At 45.8% G+C, this 19,919-nt stretch overlaps 1 protein-coding gene across 1 annotated transcript in view; it reads right to left on the bottom strand.

The window, feature by feature from the left end:
* Positions 1-19,919, bottom strand: part of LOC128689156 (uncharacterized) — a 214,123-nt gene that overhangs the window by 168,519 nt on the left and 25,685 nt on the right. Inside the window, exons 3-5 of the mRNA XM_070087441.1 lie at positions 18,557-18,706; positions 17,792-17,996; positions 7,425-7,540 (exon numbers count right to left, since the gene is read on the bottom strand). Of these exons, the coding sequence (XP_069943542.1) occupies positions 7,425-7,540; positions 17,792-17,996; positions 18,557-18,706 (471 nt within the window). The remainder of the gene's footprint in view (positions 1-7,424; positions 7,541-17,791; positions 17,997-18,556; positions 18,707-19,919) is intronic.

Here is a 19,919-nt window from a genome sequence, read left to right as displayed (position 1 = left end):
GTACTTGAGTGCCTATTCTTTATCGTGCTAGGAGAGTTGTACCTTTCACAATCAGCTTGGTGGTTAATTGGAACCCGAAACCCCACACCCAAACAACCATGCATAAGTGATTACAGTACTTGCAATGCAGCTGTAGCAGCCTGTAGATTGTCCAGCTCGATGTGACTTCCTGGCGTAGATCCACCTCAATTTCTTCTCGTTATATAATGCACCCTGTTCACTGTATTTCTTTCACTGGTCACACGATTGTTTCACTTTACTGTCTTTCTTGGGTGACACGTGGCAACGTCGCCTGAGCACACACACTAGCCTGCCTGCTCTGACTGCGCCACCACATTTTACTTTCTAGATCACTTACAAAATTGTGGCTCTCCCCACACTTATGTGGCTCAGGCAGATTGTAAATCGCTTCAAGGAATTGTTCACTACCCTAACACACTTAGCAACCTTTGCAGAACACTTGGGTAGCCCTCACAAACACTTATATTCATGGAGCACAGAAGGCATGACTCACACGCGGTGTCACCTACTGTGTGTGTGTGTGTGTGTGTGTGTGCATATACTCACCTAGTTGTGGTTGCAGGGGTCGATTCATAGCTCCTGGCCCTGCCTCTTCACTGGCCACTACTGGGTCACTCTCCCAGCACCATGAGTTTTATCATACCTCTGCTTAAAGCTATGAATGGATCCTGCCTCCACTACATTGCTTCCCAAACTATTCCACTTCCTGACTACTCTGTGATTGCAGAAATACTTCCTAACATCCCCGTGATTCATCTGTGTCTTCAACTTCAAACTGTGTCCCCTTGTTGCTGTGTCCCATCTCTGGAACATTCTGTCTCTGTCCACCTTGTCAATTTCCATTGATTAAACCTTTCTGGTCTACCAAAATGGAAAGGAGTTAGAAGTTAATAGGTGAAGCCGGACTGTGAAGTGAGGCGGGAAGGGGAGTGTGTAATAAGGGGTTAACTGAAAGGGGTTTGTGAAGTTAAGGAAAAAGTGAGCAGCGAAGAGGGTTTTGAAGAAGAAAATTTACTAGTAATTCAGTGGTGATTGCTAAAGCAGATACTAGGGTGTACTAGGTGACTGGAAAAGAGAAATAAATATTATTGTATATGAGTAAAAGAGCGAAGAGTGAAAATGGCAGTCATTAGGGGGTACAGGCTGCCATAATTATATTTATCTTTCTTCTTCAATTCCATGAAGAAAGAAATCAATCATGGGGGCTGGAAAAGGTGAATGGAGTAACAGCGCCCTGGACAGTAAAAGCCCAACAGTTGCCATCCTACCAGAAAAGTAAATGTCACTATCGCCACAAGGTATGGCAACACCGCTCTTATTGTAGTGCTCTTAAATGGTGATATCCAAATTAATCCAGGACCTCAAACTATTGTGCAGAGGCAAAACAGACAGATAAATGACGGTGATAATGACGGTCTAGTAGCTAGGAATGATGACCTTAACTCCATATGTAATGCATACATAGGTCAATGTGAGACAATACAGCCATTATTATCTCAAACACTACCAAACAGGTGCATACACTGCACTAAAGTACGCATGAAAAACAGAAAAGGCACCTTATGTAAAATGTGTAAGGGGTTGGTGCATGATGGATGTATGTACAATTATAGCAACGGTGCCAGAATTCATTTTGTGTGTAACAAATGCACTTTGGCACAGCAACCCTTTAGCAATGATGACATTGATTTACCTAATTTTAATGGTTTAGAAAGACACGTAAGCAAACACTATAACATATTTATTAGAAAACGTTTCGGTCCTGGGACCTTGATCACTTCTAACATACAGAGGTAGAAAGACATTATATATAAGCGGAGAGTGAGATGTGACGCACGTGACCTGAGGAAAGTCATAAGAACATAAGAATGGAGGAACACTGTAGAAGGCCTACTGGCCCATGCGAGGCAGGTCCTTATCAAAACAACCTCTACCTATGATGAGGACGGGTTCTCACCGAACCAGACCTCAGACGCCGACGGTGCCTAGAAGCCTCACTAATCGCCGTCACCGACACTATAGAACGCAACACTGGAAACTACAAAATTTCAAAAACATTGGCATACATGATACTTAAGCAGCACCAACCCAACAACACAGGAGTCACATGATTTCATCGTCTACCCGTCCTCATCATAGGTAGAGGTTGTTTTGATAAGGACCTGCCTCGCATGGGCCAGTAGGCCTTCTACAGTGTTCCTCCATTTTTATGTTCTTATGACTTTCCTCAGGTCACGTGCGTCACATCTCACTCTCCGCTTATATATAATGTCTTTCTACCTCTGTATGTTAGAAGTGATCAAGGTCCCAGGACCGAAACGTTTTCTAATAAATATGTTATAGTGTTTGCTTACGTGTCTTTCTAAACCAACTTGTCGGTATTTATTACCAAGGTTTATACCACCTAATTTTAATACATATGACCCATTGTCATATATTGATGATTATAATTGTTTTATGAAAACAGACCTTCACTTTATTCATGTCAACGCAAGATCACGTCTTCCTAAATTGGCAGAGATTAGGATTCTAGCTAACAAAATTAGGGCAGCAGTTATAACCATCTCTGAATCCTGGTTGGATGATACGGTGACTGACGACGAGGTCAAAATAGAAGGTTACAATATAAAACGCTTAGATATAAACAGAAAGGGTGGTGGAGTATGTGCCTACATTAGAAATGACTTAGCTTACAACCCAAGACCTGATTTAAATAACAATAAACTGGAGATTCTATGATTTGAAGTGTTGCTTCCCAAGACCAAACCCATCTTAGTAGGAACTAGCTACCGCCGTCCCACCCAGGACCAGTTCTTAGAAGACTTTTCCAGAGTATTGTCCGAACTTGAAAACAATTGCGAGACAATACTGGGAGACTTCAATATCTGTTTTCAGCAGCAAAATAACGGGCTATGCAAAAGGTATAAGCAAATTCTAAGTTTAAATAGTTACACTCAACTAATTAATACACCAACCCGGATCACACAGTACTCAGCCACCATAATTGACGACATACTTTGTAACCGCTCTGAGAACATTAGTCAGTCAGGCGTCATTACCACAAGTCTTAGTGATCATTTCATCATTTACTGCACCAGGAAAATCACTAGGAATAGGATAGGCCTACACAGGACAGTAAAATGAGGTCAGCTAGAAACTACAGTAAAGAAACACTGGTAGATAGGCTACAAAATTATGACTGGACAGTGATAACAAGTTGCACGGACGTAAACGATGCCTGGGAAAAATTCAAAACAACGTTCACTACCATCCTTGATAATATTGCTCCAGTTAAAGAGGTTAGGATTAAATGAAGAACTGAACCCTGGATGACTACTGAGATATTAGATAATATGAAATTCAGAGACCAGCTGCTAAAAAGATTTAAAGAAAACAGACAGGATATTGCAGCACTAAATGAATTCCAAAGTGCAGAGTGCAGAGACTTATAAAAGGAGCAAAGGCAAAGAACTATTGCTCAAAAATTGAAGAGTATAAGCATAACCCCATAAAGCTCTGGCAACAACTAAAACAGCTGGGGTATAGCCATAAGCCAGTAGATAGCTCCAACATAGTACTCACTATCAATAACGAGGTATGCCACGAAACATCTAAGGTGGTAAATTGCTTTAATTCCTTCTACACATCTGTTGCATCAACACTAATAAGTAAACTACCAGCTGCATCAAATACCTTTAACACAGACTCTGATAAGTTTCAAACATACTATACCAATAAAGGGGTAACCCCAAACAGTTGTCAACTAGTAGGTGTATCTCATGACTTTATTAAAAAAGAACTAAGCAGGTTAAACCCAACTAAGAGCACAGGCCCGGATAACATCCCGTCTAAGTTTCTAAAAGATGGTGCTTCTGAACTGTCAATCCCTATTGCTTACATAATAAATCTATCAATCACCACCACTAATACCGTACCGGATGGGTTCAAGAGGCCAGAGTTACTCCTATCTTCAAGATAGGTGGTGGGTGCAGGTGTTGGGTGGTGGTGGGTGTAGGTGTTGGGTGGTGGTGGGTGTAGGAGTTGAGTGGTGGTGGGTGTGGGGGTTGGGTGGTGGTGAGTGTTCGGGTTGGGTGATGGTGGGTGTAGGAGTTGAGTGGTGGTGGGTGTGGGGGTTGGGTGGTGGTGAGTGTGGGGGTTGGGTAGTGGTGGTGGGTGTACGGGTTGGGTGGTGGTGGGTGTGGGGGATTGGGTGGTGGTGTGTGTGTGGGGGGTTGAGTGGTGGTGGTTATGGGGGATGGGTGGTGGTGGGGGTAGGGGGTTGGTTTGTGGTGGGTGTAGGGGTTGGGTGGTAGTGGGTGCGGGGGATGGGTGGTAGTGGGTGTGGGGTTGGGTGGTAGTGGGTGCAGTGGGTAGTGGGTAGTGGGTGGTGGTGGGTGTGGGGGTTGGGTGGTGGTGGGTGTGGGGGTTGGGTGGTGGTGGGTGTGGGGGTTGGGTGGTGGTGGGTGTGGGGGCTGTGTGGTGGTGGGTGTATGGGTTGGTTTGTGGTGGGTGTAGGGGTTGGGTGGTTGTGGGTGTGGGTGGTGGTGGGTGTAGTGGTTGGGTGGTGGCGGGTGTAGGGGTTGAGTGGTGGTGGGTGTGGGGGTTGGGTGCTGGTGGGTGTGAGGGATGGGTGGTGGTGGGTGTAGGGGTTGGTTTGTGGTGGGAGTAGGGGTTGGGGGATTGTGGGTGTGGGGGTTGGGTGGTGGTTTGTGTGGGGATTGGGTGGTGATGGGTGTAGAGGGTTTGTGGTGGGTGTATGGGTTGGGTGGTGGGTGCATACAGGGGTTGGGTGGTGTTGGGTGTTAGGGTTGGGTAGTGGTGGGTGTTGGGGTTGGGTGGTGGTGGGTGTGGGGGTTGGGTGGTGGTGGGTGTGGGGGTAGGCTGGTGGTGGTGGGTGTAGGGGTTGGGTGGTGGTGGGTGTAGGTATTGAGTTGTGGTGACTGTAGGGGTAGGGGTGGTGGTGGGTGTTGGGGTTAGGTGGTGGTGGGTGTAGGGGTTGGGTGGTGGTGGGTGTAGGGGTTGGGTGGTGGTGGGTGTGGGGGTTGGCTGTTGGTGGTGGGTGTAAGGGTTGGGTTGTGGTGGGTGTAGGGGTTGGGTGGTGGTGGGTGTGGGGGTTTGGGTGGTGGTGTGTGGGGGTTGAGTGGTGGTGGGTGTGGGGGTTGGGTGATGGTGGGTGTGGGGTTTGGGTGGTGGTGGGTGTAGGGGTTGGGTGGTGGTGGGTGTGGGGGTTGGCTGGTGGTGGTGGGTGTAGGGGTTGGGTTGTGGTGACTGTAGGGGTAGGGGTGGTGGTGGGTGTAGGGATTGGGTGGTGGTGGGTGTGGGGGTTGGGTGGTGGTGGGTGTGGGGGTTTGCTGTTGGTGGTGGGTGTAGGGTTTGGGTGGTGGTAGGTGTAGGGGCTGGGTGGTGGTGGGTATGGGGGGTTTGGATGGTGGTGTGTGGGGGGTTTAATGGTGGTGGGTGTGGGGGTTGGGTGGTGGTGGGTGTGGGGGTTGGGTGGTGATGGGTGAGGGGGTTGAATGATGGTGGGTGTAAGGGATTGGTGGTGGTGGGTGTAGGGGTTGGTTTGAGGTGGGTGAAGGGGTTGGGTGGTTCTGGGTATGGGGGTTGGGTGGTGGTGGGTGTAGAGGGTTGGTTTGTGGTGGATGTATGGGTTGGGTGGTGTAGACAGCCTGTACTGTCTGCCAGCTTAGTTCATATTTCGTGCACTAAGGTGCTGCCCTCTGGGCCTGCTCCAGGTCTGTGGGATGCTGGGCCCACACTCTCTCACTCTCACAGCGGCCTAGCAGCAAGACAGAAGGCCTACTAGATCTCCCTCTTGTGGGATGGCCCTCCTGGGCCATGGGCACAACACACAAGCCTGTGTACCCACCACGACTTTTCAATAAACAAAGAAGCCTCCGAAGACATATCATTTACACCCCGCTTTCAGCTCGCCAAATAATCTCATTAAACATTGGTGGGAAGCGGTGGTCGCAGCAGTTGTGTTTGCCCGGAGAGAGGAAGGAAGAGGTATGAAGTCATCTTCACTTTATCACCCCATGCAAGAAGCATCCGTCTCTCAATGAGTTATCCTGATGTCGTGTCTGCACGTTTGAGCATCCAGACACAGGTACAAGCAGGATCTAGCCGAAATTTGCCGAATTTCTTCGAGAATTGTAAGTGGCGTCCCAGTGACCCCACGCTACAGCGTCCCACGCTGTTTCTCAAGTCACGTGTTCAGCGTCACTTGTATGTTTCTGTTGTTGTTCAGCTCAGCACAGCCGTTTCAGGAAACCAGAGGTGAGTTTTGTGGTGATTTCTGCATCCAGTGAGTCTCCCTGTGTTTGTGGCTGTGGAGAGAAGAGGAGGAAGTGGCCGTTCCTTACCTTGCCCATGCTCACCCTACTCGCACCTCACCAGCCTACCACCACACTCCACCACTATGTACTCCCTCCCTCTGCTGTGTTTTCTGCTGTGTTCCGTGTGAAATGGTCGCCAGAGCTGTGGTCTGCTGCCCGCATCACATTGACGTCACCGATGCTGCTGCCCAACTTCACGACGTCATGATGTCCGCCTGAGTCACCTCGAGATGTCTGCTGACATCACAGTGCTGCTGACATCACCTCACGACATCACGCCTGACATCACATGATGTCACATCGAGTGTTTCTAGTAAATATTTCAGTATTGTTGAGAAGATTGAGAGAAGATATATTTGTGTTAATTCCTCTCAGTCAGTGCTCTTACATGTTAGTACATGGCTTAGTGCCAGTTTTGTGCACAGAAAAGCACCTTTTGCTAGTTTAAGCCATGTTGTACCGCATGTATCGCGGGTGTGTGTAAAGTTTTCCATGTGTCCAGTGATCTTGAGTCAGACCCTTGTATAGCACCTTGTGTTGTCACCCGGTGTGACCAGTACATTTGACAGCTGATATCAGTCAGCTCTGAGCCTGAGCCCCCTTGTACAGAAAACTCTTATGTTCGTCACTTGTGATGTTCTGCAGAATCATACCTGCTACGATTCCCATCGAGATTTGTTTCACTTCACCTCCAGACCTTCAAAATGCAGTTATATGTAGAGAAACAAGTCTGGGGACGCTTAGACTAACCTCTGCTATAACTCCAACTGCCGAGAGACTGACACCCATCAAGTCGCAGTTAGCCCTGTCGGCAGGCGCTGTGTCAGCCTCGTGTCACAAGCTTCAGTGAGCAGCCTGCACAAAGAAGATGTCACTTTGACTGCTAGCTCGCTCACTGCAGTCTGGTGTATGATGTTACGACTCCCAGATGTTTCGCCCAGTCGTCTCTGCCACGACTTGCTCCATGCTCACCGACAGTGACAGCCCAGTGACAGTACCAGTTGAGAAGTGTCCTCCTGAGTTGCTTGCCAGAAGTATTGGTAGTCAGTAAATGGGGGGCTGATAGTGCTGTCCTGGGAGACAGTAATGGGGAAGCTGGAGGTGCTGTCCTGGGAGACAGTAATGGTGAAGCTGGAGGTGCTGTCCTGGGAGACAGTAATGGTGAAGCTGGAGATGCTGTCCTGGGAGACAGTAATGGGGAAGCTGGAGATGCTGTCCTGGGAGACAGTAATGGTGAAGCTGGAGATTTTGTCCAGGTAGTCGGGAATTATACGCAGGAAGGAATACATATGAATGACCGCATAGGGGACAGGAGCCATAGTAGGGAAACAAGTGTAGTCAAAGATAAGATAAAACCAATATTGCAAACTAGAAATACCGCAGGAAATAGCAAACAAGAGGACTCCACTAGCAATAGTGAGGATATATTACCAAAAACAAATGGTGGGAGCTCCATTGTTGGTGCTAGGGAGGATAGAAGTAAGACAGGGAAACATGCACCAACAGGGAATACAGTCACAGAAACCCAAGGCAAACGGAAACCAAGCCTGTGCACATACTATGCACTCGGTATCTGCTGGCATGGGAAATCTGGAAAAACAGATGGGACGTGCAACTATGACCACCCTAGGAAATGCCATGCCCATATGACAACAGGAAAATGCAAACTCCCTTCCTGTAAGCTTTTTCACCCTGAACTGTGTACCTCTTCAGTACAGGAAAGACTGTGCTATAACTTAAATTGCCAGGCATACCATCTAAAGGGGACAAAAAGATACAAAACATCCAGGCCATGGGAAAACCTGGGTAGCCACAGCCACTCAAGAGGGAGAGGTTTTTTAGTGCCAGGAAGGAAAAAAAACTGGCAGGAAATGGCAGAAATCGTACACCAAATCCAGTCATTCCTGGAGTGGAACCACAGTCGATGGCCTCCACTCCAAACCAACAGATACAGATACTAATGCCGGAAAAAAAATCCCCCCCCAGTACCAACAATACCACCAGTCCGATAACATTCTTCTTTGCAAATATACAGGGTCTAAAGCCAGCAACAAACAACAAAATACCTTTCATCCGTGGACTGCTTGCAGAGGCAAAGGCAATGTTCGCGGCTTTCACTGAGACCCACATAAAGGATCACTTGGACAACGAAATATGGATCCCAGGTTACAACCTATACAGATGTGACAGAGTGAACAGGCAAAAGGGGGGGGTTGGCCTGTACATTGCAGAGTCACTTGTTTGCACAGAACTGCTAAATGCCTCAAATGATGTAGTGGAAGTTTCAGCAGTAAAGGTCGAGAACCAAAACCTAGTCATTGTGATAGTCTACAAGCCTCCGGATGCAACATCCCAGCAATTCCAGGAACAGCTGTTAAAAATTGACCACTGTCTGGAAAACCTTCCAGCTCCTGCACCCAACATCTTGCTCCTGGGGGATTTCAACTTAAGGCACCTAAAATGGAGGAATATAGCAAATAATATTGTTGCAGTAATAACACCAGGAGGCAGCTCTGATGAAAACTCACACTCACGCGAGCTTTTAAATCTCTGCACAAAATTCAATTTAAACCAGCAAATAATAGAGCCTACTAGACTGGAGAATACACTAGACCTCATCTTCACTAACAATGATGATCTGATAAGAAATGTCACCATATCAAAAACAATATACTCAGATCACAACATAATTGAGGTTCAGTCATGTATGCGCGGAGCCCCAGACCGACATAATGAGATTAGTCACGAGGGAGCATTCACCAAATTCAACTTCAATAACAAAAACATAAAGTGGGACCAAGTAAACCAAGTCCTAACCGATATAAGCTGGGAAGATATACTAAGCAACACAGACCCCAACTTATGCCTAGAACAGATTAACTCGGTAGCACTCGATGTATGCACAAGGCTTATTCCTCTAAGAAAAAGGAGGAGTAGATGTAAAACAGAAAGAGACAGGCGCTCCCTTTACAGGCGACGGAAAAGAATAACAGAGCGGCTAAAAGAGGTCAATATATCTGAAATGCGTAGGGAGACACTGGTCAGAGAAATACCAAGCATCAAACTTAAGCTAAAAGAATCCTTTAGGAGTCAGGAATCGCGGGAAGAACTAAAAGCCATAAATGAAATCGAAAGAAACCCAAAGTATTTCTTCTCCTATGCCAAATCAAAATCGAGAACAACGTCCAGTATTGGGCCCCTACTTAAACAAGATGGGTCCTACACAGATGACAACAAGGAAATGAGTGAGCTACTCAAGTCCCAATATGACTCAGTTTTTAGCAAGCCGCTAACCAGACTGAGAGTCGAAGATCAAAATGAATTTTTTATGAGAGAGCCACAAAATTTGATTAACACAAGCCTATCCGATGTTATCCTGACGCCAAATGACTTCGAACAGGCGATAAATGACATGCCCATGCACTCTGCCCCAGGGCCAGACTCATGGAACTCTGTGTTCATCAAGAACTGCAAGAAGCCCCTATCACGAGCCTTTTCCATCCTGTGGAGAGGGAGCATGGACACGGGGGTCGTCCCACAGTTACTAAAAACAACAGACATAGCCCCACTCCACAAAGGGGGCAGTAAAGCAACAGCAAAGAACTACAGACCAATAGCACTAACATCCCATATCATAAAAATCTTTGAAAGGGTCCTAAGAAGCAAGATCACCACGCATCTAGAAACCCATCAGTTACACAACCCAGGGCAACATGGGTTTAGAACAGGTCGCTCCTGTCTGTCTCAACTATTGGACCACTACGACAAGGTCCTAAATGCACTAGAAGACAAAAAGAATGCAGATGTAATATATACAGACTTTGCAAAAGCCTTCGACAAGTGTGACCATGGCGTAATAGCGCACAAAATGCGTGCTAAAGGAATAACAGGAAAAGTCGGTCGATGGATCTATAATTTCCTCACTAACAGAACACAGAGAGTAGTCGTCAACAGAGTAAAGTCCGAGGCAGCTACGGTGAAAAGCTCTGTTCCACAAGGCACAGTACTCGCTCCCATCTTGTTCCTCATCCTTATATCCGACATAGACAAGGATGTCAGCCACAGCACCGTGTCTTCCTTTGCAGATGACACCCGAATCTGCATGACAGTGTCTTCCATTGCAGACACTGCAAAGCTCCAGGCAGACATCAACCAAATCTTTCAGTGGGCTGCAGAAAACAATATGAAGTTCAACGATGAGAAATTTCAATTACTCAGATATGGTAAACATGAGGAAATTAAATCTTCATCAGAGTACAAAACAAATTCTGGCCACAAAATAGAGCGAAACACCAACGTCAAAGACCTGGGAGTGATCATGTCGGAGGATCTCACCTTCAAGGACCATAACACTGTATCAATCGCATCTGCTAGAAAAATGACAGGATGGATAATGAGAACCTTCAAAACTAGGGAGGCCAAGCCCATGATGACACTCTTCAGGTCACTTGTTCTATCTAGGCTGGAATATTGCTGCACACTAACAGCACCTTTCAAGGCAGGTGAAATTGCCGACCTAGAAAATGTACAGAGAACTTTCACGGCGCGCATAACGGAGATAAAACACCTCAATTATTGGGAGCGCTTGAGGTTCCTAAACCTGTATTCCCTGGAACGCAGGAGGGAGAGATACATGATTATATACACCTGGAAAATCCTAGAGGGACTAGTACCGAACTTGCACATGAAAATCACCCACTACGAAAGCAAAAGACTTGGCAGACGATGCACCATCCCCCCAATGAAAAGCAGGGGTGTCACTAGCACGTTAAGAGACCATACAATAAGTGTCAGGGGCCCGAGACTGTTCAACTGCCTCCCAGCACACATAAGGGGGATTACCAACAGACCCCTGGCAGTCTTCAAGCTGGCACTGGACAAGCACCTAAAGTCAGTTCCGGATCAGCCGGGCTGTGGCTCGTATGTTGGTTTGCGTGCAGCCAGCAGCAACAGCCTGGTTGATCAGGCTCTGATCCACCAGGAAGCCTGGTCTCAGACCGGGCCGCGGGGGCGTTGACCCCCGGAACTCTCTCCAGGTAAACTCCAGGTAAACTCCAGTTGCCGAGTTTTGACGATGCCTCACTCGAGGGCACCAGCATGTCGTGCCCCAGGTTGAGTGAAAACCTGCAGTGACTCCTACGATGACTGCTTCACCATTCCAGAGGAGACCGTACCCCGTTACGTCACAGCTCAGCCACAGCAATGTCTCCTGTGTTGCAGTATCTGTCCAGACGCGTGAAGGCATGAAGTGATGCCCTTCGACGCTCACTGCCTTTGACCACGATGTTTAGCACACCCCACATGTTTTTTTCTTCCCTCCCTGTAGGAATTTTTTTTCCATGTCCATATGTATATATATATGTTTTTTATTTTGTGTTCTGTGCCCTGTTCCTACGAGAGAGAGACCGAGTTTTTTTTACCACCAGTATTGTTGTGTCGGGACGACGCGAGGTAGGTGGCTGAGCGGATGTAGACAGCCTGTACTGTCTGCACAGACAGCCTATGTTGTCTGCCAGCTTAGTTCATATTTCACACACTAAGGTGCTGCCCTCTGGGCCTGCTCCAGGTCTGTGGGATGCTGGGCCCACACTCACTCTCACAGCGGCCTAGCAGCAAGACAGAAGGCCTACTAGTTCTCCCTTTTGTGGGATGGCCCTCCTGGGCCATGGGCACAACACACACGCCTGTGTACCCACCACGACTTTGCAAATATAGTAAGAAGCCTCCGAAGACGTTTATAATTCACACCCCGCTTTCAATTCACCAAATAATCTCATAAAACAGTGGTGGGTGGGTGCAGGGCTTGGATGGTGGTGGGTGTGGGGGTTGGGTGTTGGTGGGTATAGGGGTTGGGTGGTGGTGGGTGTGAAGGTTGGGTGGTGGTGTGTGTGGGGGGTTGAATGGTGGTGAGTGTGGGGGTTGGTTGGTGGTGGGTGTAGGGGTTGGGTGGTTGTGGGTGGTGGTAGGTGTGGGGGGGTGGGTGGTGGTGTGTGTGGGGGTTGGGCGGTTGTGGGTGTAGGGGATGGGTGGTGGTGGGTTTAGGGATTGGTTTGAGGTGGGTGTAGGGGTTGGGTGGTTGTGGGTGTGGGGGTTGGGTGGTTGTGGGTGTGGGGTTTGGGTGGTGGTGAGTGTGGGAGTTGGGTGGTGGTGAGTGTGGGGGTTGGGTGGTGGTGGGTGTGGGGCTTGGGTGGTGGTGGGTGTGGCGGTTGGGTGGTGGTGGGTGTGGGGGTTGGGTGGTGGTGGGTGTGGGGGTTGGGTGGTGGTGGGTGTGGGGGTTGGGTGGTGGTGGGTGTGGGGACTGGGTAGTGTCTATGGGGGTTGGGTGGTGTCTGTGGGGGTTGGGTGGTATCTGTGGGAGTTGGGTGGTGTCTGTGGGGGTTGTGTGGTGGGGGTGTTGGGGTTGGCTGGTGGTGGGTGTGGGGGTTGGGTGGTGGTGGTGGGTTAGGGGTTGGGTGGTGGTGGGTGTCGGGGGTTGGGTGGTGATGGGTGGAGTTGTTGGGTGGAGGTGTTGGGTGGTGGTGGGTGTGGGGGCTGCGTGGTGGTGAGTGTGTTGGGTGGTGGTGGGTTTAGGGGTTGGATGGTGCTAGGTGTGGGGGCTGCGTGGTGGTGGTGTGTGTGGGGGTTGGGTGGTGGTGGGTGTAGAGGTTAGCTGGTGGTAGGTGTGGGGGTTGGTTGGTGGTGGGTGTTGGGGTTGGGTGGTGGTTGGTGTGATGGTTGGGTGGTGGTGGTGGTGGGTGTCGAGATTGGTTGGTTTTGGGTGTGGGGGTTGAGTGGTGGTGGGTTTGGGTTGTGGTGGGTGTGGCAGTTTGGTGGTTGTTGGTTTAGGGGTTGGGTGGTGGTGGGTCTGGGGGTTAGGTATTGGGTGTGGGAGTTCGGTGGTGGTGGGCTGCAGGGGTCAAGACACATCTGGCTCCGCCTCTTTCCTGGACGCTACTTGGTCCACGTACTTCCAGCTTTAAGAGACTTTCATATCTCTTCCTAAAGTTATGTATAGATTTTCCCACTTCCTGGCAACTCTAAGGCTGACGAAATATTTCCATACATTCCTATGACTCATCTGAGTTTTCAACTTCCAGTTGTGCCTTCTTGTTCCTATTTCCCATTTCTGAAACATTCTATCCCTGTTCACGTTGTCAATTCTTCTCAGTATTTTGCATGCCATTATCATGTTCCCCTTAGTCGTCCTGTCCTCCAGCATCATCAGATTGAGTTCCCTTATCTTCTCCTCATAGGAACTCCCCATTAGCTCCAGGATTAGTCTTGTTGCAAACCTCTGCATTTTCTCTAATTTCTTGATGTGCTTGGCCAGGTATGGGCTCCATACCGGTGCTGCATACTCCAATATGGGCCTGATGTACATGATGTACAGAGTCATGAATGGCTCTTTACTTAGATGTCGAAATGTTATTCATATATTTTCCAGATACACATGTGCTGCAACAGTTATTTGGTTGATGTGAGCCTCAGAGGATATGCTTGTTATAATATTCACCCCACGGTCCTTATCGAGTGAGGTATGCAGCCTTTGCTCCCCAAGCATGTACTCTGTCTGCAGTCTTCTTTGTTCTTCCCCAAGCTTCATAAATTTGTACATGGTGGGATTAAACTCTAAGAGCCATTTGTCAGATCCATATATCCAGATCTTTTTGTAGCCTTTCTAGGTCCTCGTCCATTTGTATTCTCATTAGTTTCACATAGTCTGTGAACAGGGATACATCTGACTCTATCTCTTCTGTCATGTCATTCATGTATACAAGAAACAGCACTAGCCCTGGAACTGATCTTTGTGGAACCTTATTCATCATATGCACCCACTTCGAGACCTTGTCACGTACAATCACTCACTGTTTCCTTCCTGTCAGATATTTCCTGATCCATTTAGTGCTTTATCTGTTATCCCTGCCTGATCCTCTAGCTTTTATTCCAGTCTCTTGTGTGGTACTGTGTCCAAAGCTTTCTTACAGTCAAAGAAAATGCAATCTATCCATCACTTTTTCTTCTGTCATACCTTTGTTACATTGTCGTAGAACTCCAGTAGTTTCCATGTACGAACCCACTTCTTTCTAGGTGCTCCACCACTCTTGATAATCTTCTCAACAACTTTATATATGTACATGTGCATGGTGTGTACTTAGTAGATTAAGATCAAATCTCTGAATAGCAGAGGAGGGCATTGTCTGGAATCTGACTGCTAATTGTTTTGATAGCAGACTTGTTAGGTTATGGTTGATTTTAGATTTGCTCTTGTAAATCCCATGCACATATGCCATATGTGAGGTAATAGTATATTCTAAGAAGAATGCTTACTTTTTTGAAAATTTTCTTAGATATGTGCTGAATTTGCTTGTTAAATTTGAAGTTTGTTGCCAGAATAAATACCTGGAGTTTACCTGGAGAGAGTTCCGGGGGTCAACCCCCCCCCCGGCCCAGTCTGTGACCAGGCCTCATGGTGGATCAGAGCCTGATCAACCAGGCTGTTACTGCTGGCTACACGCAATCCAATGTACGAGCCACAGCCCGGCTGTGTATTATCTTTTCTTTGTTTAATTAAAGACTTTTAGCTTTATTTCCAAACACTATACAGTGGAATCCCGGATTTTGTCCACACTGGATATTGTACAATTCGGATTTCAACCACTTTTTTCAGCAAAATTTTGTTCCATTTCGTACCTCGTCTGGGAAATCATCCATATCAGACCCGTCCCGGGATGCTGCCACTCATGCGTACATGTCTCAGTCTGGCTCTGTCACTGGTTGAGTGAGCATTCATCTGAAACAATTCGTAACAATCCATTGTTTGTTGTGCTTGTTTATTGACTGCAACTGCGAAATAAGCCACCATGGGCCCAAAGAAAGTTCCTAGTGCCAGCCCTATGGTAAAGAAGATGAGAAACATGATAGAATTCAAGAGATTGAAGAAAAATACAAAAGTGGCGTACGTGTAGTCAAGCTGGTTAGGATGTATGGCAAGTCCAAATCAACAATCAGTTCCATCCTGGCAAAGAAAGTAGAAATCAAGGAAGCTGATGTTGTGAAATGGGTAAATATGCTAACAAAACAGAGATCACAAACAATCGAAGATGTGGAGACATTGTTGTTGGTCTGGATCAACGAAAAACAGTGGAAGATAGTGTTGTGGAGTCGATCATTTGCGTACAGGCAAGGCATGCGAATCTCGTAAAGAAAATGCCTGGAATGAGTGCTGCTGTTAGTGAATTTAAGGCCAGTAGAGGCTGGTTTGACAGATTCAAGAAGTGTAGTGGCATACACAGTGTGGTCAGGCATGGTAAGGCAATACACAAATAACCCGCACATAAAAGAGAGAAGCTTACGACGACGTTTCGATCCGACTTGGACCATAGACAAAGTCAATGGTCCAAGTCGGACCGAAACGTTGTCGTAAGCTTCTCTCTTTTATGTGCGGGTTATTTGTGTATCGTTCCAGTCACGGTATTGTGCCTTTTTTGTTATTTATGGTAAGGCAAGTTCTGACAAATATGCGGCTGAAAAATACGTTCAAGAATTCAAGGGATACATAGAAGCTAAACAATTCAAACCTCAACAATTGTTCAAAAAATACCTCCTGGAAAATAAATTGCCATTCAAATACCTCCTGGTACTGGACAATGCTCCTGCATATCCTCCAGACTTGGAAGACCAATTGTTTAGGGACTTCAGTTTTATAACAGTGAAGTTCTTGCCTGCTAACACCACTCCTCTCATCCGGCCCATGGACCAGCAGGTCATTTCTAACTTCAAAAACTCTACATGAAAGCAATGTTTCAAAAGTGCTTTGAAGTAACCTCGGACACTGAACTGACCCTAAGAGCGGTCCGGAGGAATCACTTCAAGATCCTCCACTGCACAAGCCTTATAGGTAAGGCTTGACAGGGAGTGACTTCCAGGACTTTGAACTCTGCTTGGAGAAAATTGTGGCCAGAATGTGTCCTCGACAAAGATTTTGAAGGGTTTGAGGCTGACCCTGTCGACTCTACGCTTATTGTGGAATCTACTGTCTTTGGGGAAATCCATGGGGTTGGATGTGAGTGGCCAGGATGTGCAAGAGTTGGTGGAGGACCACAGAGAAGAGCTAACCACTGAAGAGCTACAAGGCCCTCAACTGGAACAGCAACAGACCACAGCTGAGGAAATTGCTTCAGAGGAGGAGGAAGAAGAGAGAGGCAAGAAGGTACCTTCTTCAGTGATTAGGGACATTTGTGCAAAGTGGAATGAGGTGCAAACTTTTGTGGAAAAATATCACCCTGACTAAGCTGATACAAGCCGTACCTGCAACATGTACAGTGACAATACCTTGCCCCATTTTAGGCAAATCTTAAAGAGATGCCAGAAACAGAGCTCTCTGGACGGATTTTTAGTGCAACAGGGGTCCAGTGCCAGTAAAAGACAAAGAAGGGACGTAACCCCGGATAGGGCTTTGATACCTGAAGTCCTTATGGAGGGGGATTTCCCTTCCAAACAATAACCTCTACCACGGTCACTACCTCTGGTAGTGATGGTGGTAAAGATAACCTCTCCTCCCTCTCACCTTCTCGCCATCCATACCCCAACAAGAGTCTTCAATAAAGGTAAGTGTGATGTTAAATGTTCATTTATCCATTTCATTAGTCATTTATATTTCGTTCTCAGTGTTTTCTGTATGTAAAACTATAGTTATTCTTTAAAAAATGTATTTTTTTGCTAATATTTTTGGGTGTCTGGAACAGATTAATTGTATATACATTATTTCTTATGGGAAATCTTGCTTTGGTTTTCGTTCGTTTCCGATTTAGACCGACCTTCTGGAATGGATTAAGGACAAAATCCGGGGTTCTACTGTATACTGTAGTGGGTCATATCTACTTCTGACTACAAACTACATATAATACTGAATTGCTAGTTAGCCTAATGGATGAGCAATACCACTGCTGGAAGAGGGTGCAACAAAATAATTTGTAAGATGCATCATTAAAAAAAATATTAACCAAGAAAAAATAAGAATAAATTCGTGAAAAGTAGTCTGTTAGGTGAGTGATTTTAAAAATGTTGAGAAACAATCTTTTTCGTAAATGTTTATAATCTTTGTAAAATAATCATTCACAACAGTTTTTACAGATTTAGCCAGACTTGAGTCCTGGAAATGGGAAGTACAATGCCTGCACTTTAAGGGAGACGTCTGGGATATTTACAGCTTGGAGGGACTTCTAAACTGTCGTATCTGAGTGCCTCTGCAAAGACAGTGATTATGTATGAGTGAGGTGAAAGTGTTGAATGATGATGAAAGTATTTTCTTTTTGGGGATTTTCTTTATTTTTTGGGTCATCCTGCCTCGGTGGGAGACGGCCGACTTGTTGAAAAACAAAGTGAAAATTTTATTAAGAATAAAAAGTTTTATATTGCTATCATAAAACAATTCCAATAACTAAAGAGCTTACCAGGAATAAAATTTATTGATGGATACAATTCCACATCAGATGGGAACACAAAGTAGGTTTGAACAGCTTGTCTGGCAGTATTTCTTGCTATGTTGACAGGATACAACAATTTCTTGTGTTGTCTGTATGTAGTGACATTAGTCCACCGAGGAGGCTCTAGTGCACAGTCAGTCTTCCTTTTCAGTAGTTCTTCACTAGATGGAACCTGTTGAACAGTAAGTGATTTGAGTTATGAACGAAAATTTTATGGGGAGAGCTAATTCTATTAAGGTCATGCAGTATCTGGAGGACAAGGGGATAGTGACCCTTTCTCCTGTATAAATTACTACATGCAAAAAAAAAAAAAAATAGGCCACCCTGCCTCAGTGGGAGATAGCCGGTGCATTGTAAAAAAAATAATGGGGGAATGGAGGGTAATCAGGTTTGATCCAGGGAAGGGTACCTTCGATTCCTTGGATCAAGAAGCCTCACCCTTTGGAATTGACTTAGTTATTATTCATGAAGTATACAAAATCTGACAGGTACATTACAATATTTAAATTTTTGCAAAGTACAGTATTACACTTGTTTGTTTCACAAATAATCTGCACTTAGAAGAGCTGTCAAGTTGCAATGGTCCTGGATGGACCAAAACCTCATCATAAGGTTCCTCCCCTAAGTGAATTATTCTAGCCATGGTACTAACTTTATATTCATTCTAAATAAGTGTACAACATTAACATGACATCAATAAGGTATAACTAGTCATAATAACTAAATACTTACCTTTTTAGGCTTGTGAGAGACGTGAAAGAAGAGATGAAAAGTGACATATTTCTTGATGCCCTCAGCCCAGCAGTCTCTGAGGTAGAGTATAGTGTTGATGGTGGCATTAAAATCATCCCCAGGAGCATACACTGCCACACTCACAGGACCCTAAAGTATACACAAGAGGTAGAGTATGATGTTGATGAAGGCACCGAAGTCATCCCCTGAGGTACACTGCCACCCTCACAGGACTACATGTATACATAATCTACTAGTATACATTTTCTTCACTATATTTGCGAAAGATCTTCCACAATTAATAAATATTATCGATGGGAAGCGGTAAACGCGTAGGAATTACAGTATACAGTACCTGATTACCTTAAGATTGTAGCTACCCTCCCCTTACTTAGATCACAATTGACTGCCTACCAGTCTCCATGCACGTTTAGTACATATCACTGTATACAATAATCTTATTTCCATAAAGTACTAGTAGAACAAGTCAGGGGGACCAAGAACCCTTGTAACAAGTCTCAGCCTGCCAGTATACACGTGATCTACTAATAGATAACACTGGTATGCATTTGGAATGTTTTTGATTTTTATTTTTATTCATGGTTGCGATCTTACATATTCTTGGGCTGCTAATTGTAAATATCTAAACCGTTTTGCTATATCACATAAGGATTTTGAATAAAATATAAATTAATGATAAAAAATGTGAATTTTTAATAAATTGTTAATTTATTAAAATTAGGCAAGTAATCATGGAAAAGCACTTTCTGTTAGCTTCAAGAACATATGAATTCCAAATCAACATGAATCAAATCAAATAATTTTATTAAAAATATATGCTCCTGATGATTAGCCTACATATTGAATCAAAGGAAGGAGGACCACTTTGATTTTCGCTTGTGCTGTGCATCGAGACCATCAGCAATCCACCATCATGTTGATATTCCATTTGCCCTGGTATCGAGTTTCCATGGTGCAAATATCCTGATGGAACCGCTCTCCTTGTACCTCACTGTAGTCCCCACAATTGTTGGGAAAATAGTCAAGATGCGAGTGCAAAAAGTACATCTTCACACTCATTCTAGACCCAAGTTGTTGGAAACTTGAAATCAGGTCTTGGATCATTTTTTCATATTCGGGGGAGCGCCTGTTTCCCAGGAAGTTGTGGACAATCTGCTTGAATTAAAACCAGGCATTCACCTCGACACCTGCTAATGCTCCCTCAAAATGCTTGTCCTTCATCAATTCCCGAATCTGAGGGCCAACAAAGATTCCTGCCTTTAGCTTGCCCTCACTTATACGAGGAAACTTTGGCTCCAGGTACTTGAAAGCAGTTCCATTCTTGTTCAAGGCCTTCACAAAA

The sequence above is a fragment of the Cherax quadricarinatus genome, chromosome 21 (genome assembly GCF_038502225.1).
Source record: "Cherax quadricarinatus isolate ZL_2023a chromosome 21, ASM3850222v1, whole genome shotgun sequence".
NCBI lineage: Eukaryota > Metazoa > Arthropoda > Malacostraca > Decapoda > Parastacidae > Cherax > Cherax quadricarinatus.
This window is presented reverse-complemented; position numbering and strand designations above follow the sequence as displayed.